We start from the raw sequence: 14,057 nt of genomic DNA, 5'->3' as shown, positions 1-14,057 counted from the left end.
TTTTGTAGAAAATTGTTTACATTTTTCTGGAAATGACTGACAAATGAATGGCTCTTGTACGCAGACATTTCATTAAAAAACGAATTAAAAAAAAAATCAAGTGCTTCTAAATATCAGGACACCAACTGATTGAACCTGGACAGTTACACATTAAGTAGAGCTTGGTGAACATATACTTGGCTGTCAGAGAATCAGGAAAGTCCCTGATCAATGGGGATATATTCTACTCAGATGTTCCCCGTTTCCAGTCAGCATATACAGATTTTCTGAAAGCCAGAAGAATAATTTGGGACGTGGCCCAGTTTAAGTTTTAAACCAAACTTTCCGTGTGAACCCATATAGAACATTTTGCTTATTGCCAGTGAGCGGCTTCTGTATTTCAGTATCCATTTGGGTGATCAGATGAAGACAAATTCATACATTTTTCTGCTTTATAGGTCTCCAGTTACTGAAATAAAGATACAAAGGCAGTATTAAAAAAAATGAGTCATGTGGTAATGTACGAAGGTGTGCATTTGTAAACAAAAACACATAAATCCTGTAAAAGCACATCAATAACAATCAAACACAGCAAAGGGAGTAAAGGATAATTACATCAATTTTAATAAATAATTCTACTCCAGTATACAAATTGATAGCGCCTAAATTTTTTTAAGTAATTATAATATTCATAAGTAACCGTTTTTTCCCCCCTCTTGTCATTTTTCTATACAAAAGCGAAGGTAAGCAACAAATTGTATATACACATAGGTAGTCCAAAAATGAGAGAAGTCTAACAGTAGCAACTAATGAGTTTTGGTGGAAATAAAAGTGACTCGGCACAAGCAGCAAACATGTCTCAGACTTAACTCGAGGACCAAAAACAGGCACAAATGGAAGAAGTCTGCTGCAAAAACTGGACAAATTTATTATTGTAAAAATGACACAACTCCTGAGCAAATATTAGCATGAGTGGCACTAAATGTCCTTTACGACCCAGTTAAATAAGAAAGCAAATATATCATAAAATTAGTTAGCACTGAGATATGACACTGTTGGCTTTACACAGGTGAAAGTAAACTATCCGTATATATTGCTCTCAAACAATATGCTATCTATACTGAGTGCCGTTGCCCCTCAACAAGTACGCACATTTTCAAGAAATAAAAGAAGAAAGTAAAACTGAGAAGGCCAGCTTATTAAGTATTATCCCTATCTGTGTGTAAGTACAGACAACCAGCAGCTCTCTATTTTATCCAGAGACAAAACATCGGGCTGTGCTTTTAAATAAGACATAAATGATGGAATTTAAACCCACACACCAATGAGGTTGCATATTTAAGTTAATATATTGCACAACATACAAAAATAAGACATGTAATACTGCTCATTATTCTAGAAATATAAATAGAGAACAATAACATAAAAAAAAGAACAACAAATGGGACTATTCCCTCTTGTCCAGTCAGCTTTTTCCCCCCATTTCAAGTTCAACCAGTGAAGGCCATGTGTTGAGAAATCCAAATGATTTCTACCTAGGAAACATTTGGCACCAGTTCTGACAGGCCTGAACAGAATGAGGTGGGTGAGTGTCACGTTCTAGAGTAACACATGCGTGGTGGGTAGAGCTACACATCGCCTTATGACTACCTATGTTACAGTGTTTCCCTACCGTTATAAGTTACACTCAGTGCAGTATACATTATGTGCAACCTCGGCGTGAGGAGTGCGCGCTCCACCTGGGCGCAAAGCCAACGCGGAGCTCCTTCAGGGCTGTGTGCCGGTCGACCTCACGCAGGCTGCTGAGGGTTGACGTTCATGTGCTGAGGGTGTCCCAAAAGGCCGATCCGCTGCTTCTGCTTCCTCTGCTCTGTCATCTGAGGGGAACAGAGAGGGCTCATTTTGTTAAAAGAAGAAAAAAGAAAAAATGATTCCACCTTCTCTGCTCTGCAGTCTTAATCGATTCAGTCTGTCGCAGCACCTTATAGAAACTGACAAAATGCAGCAGCAAACTCTGCATGCAGCTCAACTGAAACACATTCTTCTGAAATCCTGCCAGCCTTGTCATCCACTTTGCTGTGTCTTCTGACGAAAGCAGCCGAATACAAACTACTAATCCTGAAACTCAGTCAAGAGAAATTTCAGAGATCAAGAGAAGCGCATGAGTCAAAACGCAGGTGCTAACCTTTATACGAGCAGGAACAAGAGAGGGTTTTCTGCTAAGAATTTACTTTAATTGACATAAAGTGGTGATTTGCACCTCGGCAGTGAAACACAACAATATTAAAAGTGAGAAGACAAAGTGGTCCTGTAATGAGTGTTCCAGCAGAAATAATTCTGCGCAGAGGGACGTGTTAGAGAAAAATATCATTTAAAGTCAGACAGCAATAGCATGCTGTCCTTTTTGCGCTATAATCCGCTAATTATGGCAATCTTTTGAGTGACACAACATGGAGAGCACTCATGGTATAATTTTCACTCTCCGGTGAATAAACGTTGGTTTGTTCCTGAGAAAGTAAAGAGTTTAAATTCATCAAGCGAAGGAAAAGAAATCAAAGCAGGCTATGCGAGCATTTGTGCGTTGCAGCGCGATGTGACAGATGTTCCTGTGCCCGTCATCGCTCTTGGAGGCACAATAATCATTTCCCCCACTGTCTGGGTCAAAATGTCTCTGAAACATTCACTTCCTCACAAATAGTTCTCATTTCGAGGGTAAAAGGCTTTTTACAATTCTGTTTACTAGAAACAGCAGATTGTGCAACAATCGTCTTGTTTTCCTGGATATGCAACACCAGCAGAACTGTATCCTTACACAAGTTCTAGTGTGTCTGCTGAATGCAAAAAGTAAAATCTTTTACAGAATAACCAAACTGAACTGAAGCTTAGCTAACGGGTCTATAATCCTGAGAAACAAAAAATGTGCTTATAGCTCAGTGATGAAAATAAAATCAGATTGAGACTCTCATGAGCGGTGCTGTGAACTATGACTCACCACCTTTTGCATTTAGAAAGCTCTGCATCTAAAGGGCAATGAGAAGCAAACAAACAAACAAAACTGAAAAAACGTCAGCTTTGCTCTTTTCAAAAAGAAAAAAAAAACCCTCTAATGCTTCATGTTTTCTCCCCCTGACAAAGTGTCAGACATCAAAATCAGATTCTCGATCTTTTGATCAACTTTAGCTCAAACCGACCTGTTCCTTGAGCTCGGTCAGCTGGCCTGAGAGGTTGGACACCAGTTTCATTGTGGACTCCAGTTTCTCCTGCAGATTTCTGATCTCATTTTGCTCCCCATCTGCGTCACTGCTGACCAAAGACATGGCCCGCATTCTTGGAAACCAGTCCAAGTTGTGCTCCTGGTAAATAGAAATTTGATTTGTTAGGAGGGGCATGGAGACACAGTGAAATGTATTTATCACGTTTCCCGTGACTGCCTTCAGGGTGCTGGAACCTTTGCAATTTTCTAGGAAGTTTTTCACTTCTCATTCTAATTTTAACTCACCAGAACAAGCTTAAATGGCAAAAGGCCAAATGAAATTTGTACCCCCCCATCTAACGCCCAGTTTTATTGTCTGGCTTGTGTGCAGTGATTTGAAGCTGACTCTAAAAGCGGAATCAAACTAATTAGAATGGGACTTTCCATATTAGAATCACATGGGATATGCAGGCATTCTTGAAATCACTCACACGAGGCAGCTCGCTTGTTTGATCTGTTTCTGTCACGCCTAATCTTAAAGAGCAGACGATCACACTGGCAGGCGTACAGAAATTTTCTCATATGACTCCACATTCTTTGCATCATATACACAGATAAACACCGAGATCTCGAATGTTCTCATCACTACTTCAAAATGCTCTCTGCTTGCTATAAGTTTTTGTAGACTGTCGGGAATGAGACTTCCACGTGCAGCAGCAACCAAGAAATAGCAACATTTGATGTGCATCATATATAAAAATAATAAAATGTTAATAATGTTATTTAGATGAAGCAGCATGCAGAAGGCCAAAGACATAAAAGCCAGCAGTCAGCTCACAGGTTGTTGTAAACTGTTTTTAGTGCCTTTTCCCCAAATGCCACGGTTAATGTGTGTTCTCCCAAAGAGGCATTTATACTGAAATCTTAATCAACACACTTGCATATTATCACTGTCATGTTCCTTAAATCAGCACAACGATCTGCCCTAATGCTGCATGAATGAAATGCAAGTGTGCTGCACTGCAGGCACTGAGGTCACTGTCCAGAAATCGTGCAGTGCCAAAGAACTGGGCTGAAAAAGTCCCCGCGTTTCAGTGGTCGATTTGGAGACATCGACGCAAGTGAGGTGGCCGTGCATACCGCAAACCAGCCCTGGGTCAGACGGTAGCCCGAGGGGGAATCACACAACACTAAAATAATGAGCAGCAAACAGTCATTCTGAAAGGAGGAGAGGACGGCTGTGAGCAAGTTCCACTTCCTGAATGCAAAGAGACAGAGGCTGTGTTTACTAGTTTACCTGCCTCCTCCCATTCTAACACGCACTTCTATATCTGAGGACAGCTACTGCAATATTTGGTACGTGTAAGAAATTAAAATAAATAAAAAGATACAAATGTGCCATTTTGATTATTGGAACGCTACAGTCTCTCTAAGAAAGATTGTTATCTCTCGCTGACTGTCACAGATATAATAATTTGAAAACATCTTCCTGTTCCCAGACTCGGCTCTGCTTAAAAAAACAAAACAAAACAAAACAAAAAAATCACCTAAACACGACAGAGGTCATTTCCCCTATTTGGATGTCGCCCGCAGGTTGCAGCCACACGTGTGTTTGTTTGACGACTTTATCACTTAACGGCCTAGCCTTCTTTCCATCCCCAGTGTTTACATATGAAAGCACTTCCAGTAAACTGAGAAGTGCAGGCATGACTTAAGAGTCTACAACGTGCTGGTTCAATGGAAATGACGGAAGTACATTTTTCATTATTAAAACCGCACGGGCCATGACAGAGAAACAGGATGCTGTGTGGTTAAAACAGCAACACAAAACGTCACAGTCATGCCACAAGCCACCTGATAAGCTGACGACCCACTCACTTTACAAATATGCAAATAAATGCCCCCCCTTCTCCCCCCTCCCAGAATGATCACAGTCTTGAACGTTTACAGCAGCGGATGATTGGAAATAGAGCAAATAGAGCATGGGTGTCATTTTTTTAAGCGTCGGACATAATTAGAAGTAGGGCAATGGGTGCAAACTGAGCATAGTCTTTTTTACTGTTTTCTTTTTAACACCTTAGATATGACATTTCACCCAGAGCCCTCCACCATTGACGTCAGTCCCAGTCATTGTCAGAGTAGTCTGACTTCTACACCCCCTTATGTCCCGCTGCTTCTTCCACGTTAGTGCAGCATCAAAAAAATCGAAACACAGTGGGAGAGAGGCAGCTCAGATTGAAACACAAGAGCCTGAAAATATACCATCTGCTAATCAAATCACTGGTAAATACAGTGGAATATGTCTGTAATAAAAGAAAAGAAAAAACAAAAGCTAACAACTGAAAAATCTATAACAAAATAATTCATTAATAACTCCTATTACTGTTGGCAGAAATTATATTCATTATTATTATCGTCATGCAACTTTTGTGCATTCAAATAAAGTTTAACAAAGCAAGTATCCAAAAATTGGAGAATTAGATGTATGTATGACTGTATGATAATTTATTGGCACTACTGCACTCTACATTATTATGGTTTAAAAAATATGAATATTATTGTGAAGTTTTATTTAATGTAGATAACATTACATGTTTACTTACATTCTTTCATGTAGGATTTTTTTTAATATCTAAAAAATAAGTTAAGTGTTGTATGGTTTTCCGTCTGCCACTCAACCAAAAAATAAAACCAAAAAACTCCAACAAACCTCATCCCATTTTAAAAGCTGATAAAACGATATCCTTGCACACAACGTGACTCAATTTAACCTCCGTGAATGATTTACCGAATGCGTTTTATGACAGACGCTCTATGAATGATATACTCTTTGTAACGAGACACAAGGACACTTGCTGAGAGTTGATGTTAAGGATGACTGGGCACGCCGGCATCTTTCACACAATGTGCAACTTCTTCTGTTTGGCTAAGACCCTTAACCCAGTCGGAATGAACCCTTGACAAACGTATTTTGGCTCAGTGGGAGTACACCGCTAATGAGCGAGAGGACAGGGAGTTAATCCCAAATCAGGTGGTTCCTCACAAGACTAAGGGTAGCAGATCAAGGCAAAAAGAAGGAAAGTGGGCTAAATGGCATCGAATGAGAAACTGGGTCAAAAACCGACGGCAGCACAAGTGCGTCAGGGGAGCAACCACTTCAGAAACAGGGGCTTTCCTGTGGCAGTTAAAATGCTTTCTAATTGCTCACAGACTACAGGTATGATGCAGCAATCAAAACAATCACTTTTCAGGCCCTTTTATTTTTCTGAAAGGCACAATTTGACAGATATCCACTTGAATCACTTTCTCCGCTGGCTGTACATTTATCTGATGTGCCGCTCTGTTTGGCATAAACACGAGCACTTGGCATTTGCTATCTTATAGTATTTTATGATAGCAAAGCCTTTGTTGGAACTAATAACAGTGATGACATACTTTCTATACAACACATAGAAATATGCATTATGTCAGGATAGAAAAAAGTAAACTCAAGGTTTCAGTGTGTTTGCATGCCAAAGTGGCTGTCATGTGGTGATGTAAAGGGTGCATGCATGTGTGTTAAATGATCAAAACAATGCATGCCTCCTTCAGAGGATTAAAACCTTTTATGCCAATGGCAGACTGTGCCTGAATGTTAATTGTCCATTCATAAAATGGACTGATGTGATAATGCTTTGGAAGGATTCAAGGTCACAGAGGTAGGGATTACATAAAAGCAGTGCTGGTACACTAGAGCACACGAGGTGAAAAAAAAATAAATATTACTGCCTGTCACAGTGCAGGAAGCGAAAAAGACTGCAGTAATCACTTCTGTCCGAACCCATATAAACCTTTACGCCTAGTCGAAGCGCCTACAGTGTTCTTCACGAGTGAAGGTTAACCTCAGTTAAGACCACAGCGGTAGCAGATACAGTGTTGCACCGTACGTTTTGCTAATGTAGGCTTTGAGGCACACCTGTAGCACTGAAGAAGATGAACGAGAGCTCTATTTTGAGAGGAAGGCAGCTAGAAGAAAGTGAAAAACAAGTCGATTACAGAATTTCCGGAGTGTCTGTGAATTTAAAGGATAAAACCAAAAAAAAAAAAAAAAAAAAGTAGATGTATCAGTCTGTAATATAAGTACCTAGTAGCTCAGTTCTTAATTAGTATCATCCCCAACAATGCAGAAGGCAAATAGATGGAAAGATACACTGTTGAAAAACAAATTTAAGTAAATTAATATTATTAGGAACTGGGACTCGCATGCTACCTTACTGAAGTAGCTTTAGCAATAATTAAATTAACGTCTAAAGCAAAGAAAGAAAATATCCACAACGTACCTAATTAAAATAAAAGTCTTTCAACATCCTCTTTGGGGCTTTTTTAATGCAACTGAAATCAAGACTCGGAAGACTTGCAGCTACACTAGTATTTGCTCCAATAAGACCCTCATTAAACTAGTGCATGTGCATGTTAGTGACAACATCCTTACCCGGATCATTTCAGCCACATAGCTCTCTGGGCCAGTGTACTCTGTTGAGTCCTTGACCTTCACCAGGACAATGAAGAACAAGTAGTGCCACATGTTGTGCTCAACTTTGATGTGCTCTTCAAAGGTGACCGTCTTGTTGTCAAACTTATCTCTTTCCAAACCTAAAAATACATAAATAAATAAATAAATAAAAGACATAATTTCTCACCAACACACGCGCACACACACACACACACACACACACACACACACACACACACACACACACACACACACACACCAAATAATCTGTCCTCTTTACTTCTTAGGAAAAGTGAGGAAATAAATTTTCTTATGCAAGACTGCATCATCATTCTTGTGACCTAAATAATGACAGATGACGATCATGACTTTTTTTTTTTTTTTTAAGACAGGAAATGGGGGTATGAGGGAATGGGCAGACAAAACAAGCGAGCACAATTACAACTTACTACTGATTATTTAGTTGAAATTACCCCCCCGACAAAAAAAAAAGAAGAAAAGAAGAAAAAAAGTGGCGGTGCAGTGACAGATGAGGCCAGTGTCTGAGTATGTGTACTGTCTAACATGGTCAAGACCCATATGGTAACAGGAAGAAACACTCCTCCTCCACATCAGCACCTGCCATGACTAACCATTCATTCTGGGAAGAGGAGGCGTTTGGTTGTTTACCCAGAAGAAAAAAAGAAGAAAGAAAAAAAGCCCCCATTTGAAAACAGACCTGATGTGAAGTTGCATCATAGCAGGAGCATGCTCATGTGAGAGCTGAGAACAGGGCACTCGTTTGATTTCCCTTAATTTCATCATCATCATCATCATCATCCATTTGCATCGTTCACACCCGCAAAATTACCGAGTCTGTAGCGAAACGTGTTGCGTATTGACTGTAGCTTCGACTCGAATGGAACTAAAAAGGCATTTCCGCTTTTTCTTTTAAACTTGAAGAATGGAGTGCTACTAGTACATAGAAACGAGGGTTAAAAAGACAGGAAAAGAAGTGTCAAAGGTCATGAGTCATATTCCCATAATGCTGACATATTACAGCGTTTGCCGAGTAGGCAGAATGGCTCTAAAAGTAAAACTAGAATTACCACCTAGCTGTTGTAGGCCTCCTCCAACTAAACAAGTTTCCCTTCCCACCTTTGTTTGAATGTGCTTGAATTCTCACCAACTTCATCGACTCATTCCATTAGATATCAGTGTTTGTCATGGCAAGCCTCACCTTTGACACTAATTTCTAATTATTTCATTCAAAAGAGGTCCCAGATGTCAAGAAATTCAGTCCAAGCCTTCCTGATATATTAAATTGGGGATGCACATACATAAATTTCCTTGCCTTCATCATTTCAGCACTGTTGGATGTGTAACTTTATTTATAAACTGCATGGTGGACAAAGACAAAGACCCACAGTTTGGGCAGAACCTTCAGAATAAAAATCACATCCAAAACAGAAAGAAAATGTTAAGCTGTGGGTTTAACTTTGTGTGAAAGAAGTGTGCTTTGAGTCCAGGTAACCATATGTTTGAAACTAACACAAGAGCAGGACTGATGTAGGGTCATGTAATGTTTTATAACCCAAATCTAATCAGTTCACACTGAAGTCTGTGAGAACGCCAGCGAAACGTATAAATACCTCCCAAATTAAAGAGTTCTCACTTTTATGAGAATAGGACAGAAACCTTGAGCAAAATGGGGCCATTGAAAGCATAAATAGCAGCACTTAAACAGTCTTAACTATTTTAAAAAATTATTTTGCTTCTTTCCTCACCGCAAATAAAACATGTTGTCTTCAGAATTTCCTCTTTCTTCTGCTTCTCACTTCTCAGGTCAGCAAATGTGTCAATAATGACACCAAAGATGAGGTTTAGGACAATAATGATGACCATGAAGAAGAAGAGCAGGTCGTAGATAACCCTTGCTGCAAAAAGTGGTTCCTGTTGAAGCCAAAGAAATTGGGGGGAGGGGGGGAGGATTGAGACAGGCAATGAAAGCTCGCACGTTATGTCAGCCAATGAGAGCATTTTTCAGTTTAGAAGGTCAGTGAGGAACAGAGTAAAAAAACAAACACATTTTACTAAATCATTACTCACAGATGAAGCTGAACAAGTTTTCAAAGCAGTCTTACAAGTACAAGCACTGACCTGTGATTCTGAAAACTTCTAAGAGAATGCATAAAAATATTATGTCCTTTGAGAGGAGTTCATATACATATATAAGAACTAAGTTAACATATTGGTATGACTCAGTGCCCTTTTGCATGGGTACAATCCAGCTGTAAGGTTGTGTTTGGCAGGCTTCTGAACAACTGAAAACAGACATCAATGCAAATGAGCAATAAGTTATATAAAGTTAATAAAAGTGTGAATGATTCATAATTCTTTGTGCCATCTTGTGGGTTGAGTTGCAGGTCTAATGCGTGGTAGTTACAAACTTGTCTTCATCCTGTGTGTTTTTGCTATGTTTGGAGCTTTGAAAACATCCTCTTTGTAAAGGACAACTTTCAATCACAGACTTTCAGACATACTGGACTCCTGATAAATGGAGCACTTTTCTACTCTACTGGAGCGCTCAAAGTGCTTCGTATCCTCTACTACACTTATTACCTCATCCAACACATATTAAATTGACAGCAAGTCTACTTTTGCTTATAATGTTTAATATTAAATTCCTTATTACAAGACTAAATACACCTTTAAATATCTGTTAGCTTCTCAATTTAGCTGAACTCGAGTTAGACTTATTGCGCATGGCAGGGGGATGTGCCAGTACGTCTCATCTGTGTTGCTAGACTTTAAAGTAAAAAACAGGAAAACCAATATTTGGTCATTTTATGACTCTTCTTCACACCCTCAAAGGTGTGATCTCTCCTCATTGTTGGGTTCCTGTTTTTTTATACCTCTTTGGATGGTTTCCGTAGGACGTCCCCGACACCTCCCCCACTCCTGAGGCCGTGGCTCAGTACTGTGACAATGCACATGAGCAAGGAATCGCACGTCCGCTCCTTGTCCTCAATCACTACCGCTGATGGCTGGATGGTAAGAGAAGCTACAAAGACACAGAAAAGTGTTACTGTAGGATCCTTTAAAGTTTACTCTGCATTTCTATCATCCAGCAAAAATACCTTTATATATGGTTTCAGTAAAATAAGTGGCTACATTACATAAAGATTCAATTAGCTCTAATATATTACCAAAATAAATTAGGAGGTTTTAATGTGACTGAGGACATTCTTCAAATTCCCACACAAAGGCTAGTCACCAGACTACCCTAATTAGCCCGCCTGGTGATGATGGATGGGAAGCTCAGACAAGGTCAAGCTCCAGCAGTATGAGGATTCGACATGGTTGGCCGATCAATTTAAAGGTGTTACGTGTTCACCTTTGAACGATGTCTTTATCCCAACAAGGTTGGATGGTTTGCAAAAACTCATTGTTTGCAGTTAGAGAGTCCCCGCACCATCTCTGGGTGGACCCATCGACCTGCTCTAATCTCTGACCTTTCAGCTCTGGGCCCCTACATCAAGTCTTAGGCTTGGTACTGTGAGACCACAAAGTCTAAAGAGTCTAAACCCCTGGTGTATGACCCAGCTCCCTGAAAGCCCCCAGTTGGCCCAGTCAGTTTTAATCCCATGACCACCCAGTCGCCTAGATTTGTAGCTCGGTGGGACGAATCTCTTCTGGGCAAGTCAGAAATGTGTGAGAACATAAAGTCCTTCACACAAACACACGCACCCAGCCACGTGGAAAAATTCAAGAAATTCACGAACAAACACATGGATTTACACTTAAAAAGAAACCTTCGACCCTAGCCTCCACCCCATGTACACGCACTCACGTTTACCTTTCACTTTGTCAACCTACCATCCATCGTGGCCTCTGTTGAGCAGTTTTCTCCATTTTCTTTCTGACAAACTCCACCAGAGAGAAACTCTCCCACCATGCTGGCTCCATGCTCTGTTCAGTTAGGAACAGAAGAAATTATGCAAGTATCCAAACTATACAAGGTTCACATTTGAGAGTCAAACACTCATTTTTATACAATACATTTTTGTGGCGACGAATAGTGATAGTGTAGCTGGATGCTAAGAGCAAGTTGGATGATCTTGAAGTGAATGTACAAAAATCCTCCACACTTAATATTTTTCATCTTTGGTTTTTTTAGTGATTCAGAATGAATGAGGAAAAACATTCCATGTGTTCTGGCATCTGGGTAAGACATGACATGCATTTTGGTTCCAGCAAGGAAAAGGCAAGAAGCCTGTATTTCAACTTACCGAGAGTTTTGTTGGGTATCCGGTCGACAGCCAAAATAAAGTCGTCCTTGAAGAAGATGTATCCCACAATAGAGAAGAGGTAGACGAGGATAAGCGCCAACACAGCTGTCAGAACAATTGAGCGGCCATTGCGGGTTACGCTCTTTATTACGTTCAGCAGGGTTTCTTCTCGGTAAACCAGGTCAAAGAGCTGGAAAGAACAAGGGTTTAGAGATGTGTGTGGAATATCTGGAACTGGGTTAAATGTCATATATGAAATGTGTATAGGATGAAGTATGTGTGAGCTCACATACTAGTAGACTGTAAAAGAAGACATGGACAAAGACCCCCAAGCTGCAGATAATCAGATAGAGCAGGTGGTACAAGAACTCGACATCCATAATCATGGCTGTGTATCCACGTGTAAAGGTTCCTCGGTTTCCAACGAAGCTCATCAGGAAGATGACCTTATTACATAACTGAAGAACAATGGAAAACACACAGCATGTATAATCAGTATGGTAAGGTTTGTTCAAAGGCAGTGCCTTTCAAACAGTCATTGTTCAACTACTAAATATATGGTGCAAGTGCTGCATTGTCAGCATAGTGTGGAATCTCCCTGACCTGATATACAAGATTTAAGATTCAGTGAGTGACATTTGTATTAGCAGCTGTTTGAAGGCAAAATCTTGCTTGAACAGAGTCCGTGTTTCTGTACTGCATGAAAATTAAATGTCAGGTTCATGCACACTTACATTAAAGCCTCCTAGTAGGAGCAATGTGGGCTCGAGGCCCACCGAGAAGATCAGGCGCAGGATGGTGGAGGCAATGAGTGCCCTGATACCGTGAGGCTGAGGCAGCACTATGACAATAGCCAGTGAAACCAGCATAGCCATCCACAGCAGGGCAGACAGATGGGGCTCCAGAGTGCCTGAGGATGAAGGAGACGTCATTAGGGCGAGGAGAGAAAGCTTTCACTCAATCTTTTCCATCACAGCCAACTATTTTAAGTAGTTATTAATTCTTTTATCAAGTCAAATGATAATCCAGTCAGTCGGGAGTGAGGCAAGTCACACTCGCCAACATCGGTGCGCCGTGACTTAAATGCATCAGTTTATCTGTTTAAACATGAAAGCAGCTGTGTGATCGTTGCAGTGAAGCAAACACACAAGCCCTTTTCAACAAGGCCATCCTTCAGATGTATTCATTCATAAAAAAGCTTCAGGAAACAGAATAGTAAGCCTTTCATTTTTAGAGAAGGAACAAGAGTTGTTTGTGCTAACTGTGATATCAGAACAATTGCTACATTGAACAAAACATTTGTGTCACTACATCAACAAGTAAATGACACAAAGTGGACATCAGGTGAAAACTTGAAGCTCACTTATTTTTAGTTGGGAATGTTGATGCCTTACAGAAATCTAACTTACATTTATCCTATGTATTATTTGTTCTATATCAGTTAATGCAGTTCAGGAAAGCAGTATTATGAGCTCATGGTGCACCGGCATCACCCCATAATCTGATTTCTTCATGAAAACAAAAAACGACTTTTGTGTCAGGCTTTTCTATGAGAAAGGACGAAGAGCACTTTCGATGTCTCCCTCCATTCCCGTCTTTCAGAGGCCTCCTTCTCGTCTCTCCTTGTATACCAATCACATGACAGGTTGTTACATAACCTCCCACTGGCTAAAAATATACTTTTGTTCCCGCCAAATGTATCAGCGATGCATCCCAGGTACTGCATCGTAACAGGCAGACTGGGCGCTCAGACTTGGCAGCCAACCCAGACACAGCAGCTTTGACGTCACACACCTACTGTCTAAGGCCATTCATCTCTCTTACTTGCTTACGCTGCAGTTATAAGAAGAGAAGCGAGACTGACCTTCACATTGAACTACTTGCACTACACTTCACATATCCACATGGCTTGCATTGTTGACAGACAAAAACAATCCGTTTCTCTTCATATTATAATAGCCGCCTGTGACAGGGTGGAGGCTCTGGCAGTTTGACCACCTGACTCGGACCTCATCATCAAGCTCCTCAACTTGTAGTTATTCCGGGTGTTTATTTTTAAGGCTTACACACTTCTGCTTGCTACTAGAAGTTCGCAACCACAGTTTCTCTCCAAACAAACCGC

At 40.4% G+C, this 14,057-nt stretch overlaps 1 protein-coding gene across 3 annotated transcripts in view; it reads right to left on the bottom strand.

The window, feature by feature from the left end:
- Positions 1–580: 580 nt before the first annotated feature.
- The window catches only part of itpr1b (inositol 1,4,5-trisphosphate receptor, type 1b), an 80,095-nt gene continuing 66,618 nt past the window's right edge, over positions 581–14,057 (bottom strand). For all 3 annotated transcript variants that reach the window (XM_035905036.2, XM_006784730.3, XM_035905037.2), the window contains 9 exons: positions 12,670–12,845; positions 12,229–12,393; positions 11,936–12,125; positions 11,523–11,615; positions 10,559–10,707; positions 9,431–9,596; positions 7,644–7,804; positions 3,171–3,332; positions 581–1,856 (listed from right to left, as the gene is read on the bottom strand). In XM_035905036.2, the coding sequence (XP_035760929.2) occupies positions 1,770–1,856; positions 3,171–3,332; positions 7,644–7,804; positions 9,431–9,596; positions 10,559–10,707; positions 11,523–11,615; positions 11,936–12,125; positions 12,229–12,393; positions 12,670–12,845 (1,349 nt within the window). In that variant the 3' untranslated portion in view covers positions 581–1,769. The remainder of the gene's footprint in view (positions 1,857–3,170; positions 3,333–7,643; positions 7,805–9,430; positions 9,597–10,558; positions 10,708–11,522; positions 11,616–11,935; positions 12,126–12,228; positions 12,394–12,669; positions 12,846–14,057) is intronic.

The sequence above is a fragment of the Neolamprologus brichardi genome, chromosome 5, assembly GCF_056152115.1.
Source record: "Neolamprologus brichardi isolate AB-2024 chromosome 5, ASM5615211v1, whole genome shotgun sequence".
Taxonomy (NCBI): domain Eukaryota; kingdom Metazoa; phylum Chordata; class Actinopteri; order Cichliformes; family Cichlidae; genus Neolamprologus; species Neolamprologus brichardi.
Note: the sequence above shows the minus strand (reverse complement) of the source record. Positions and strands in the feature narration are given on the sequence as shown.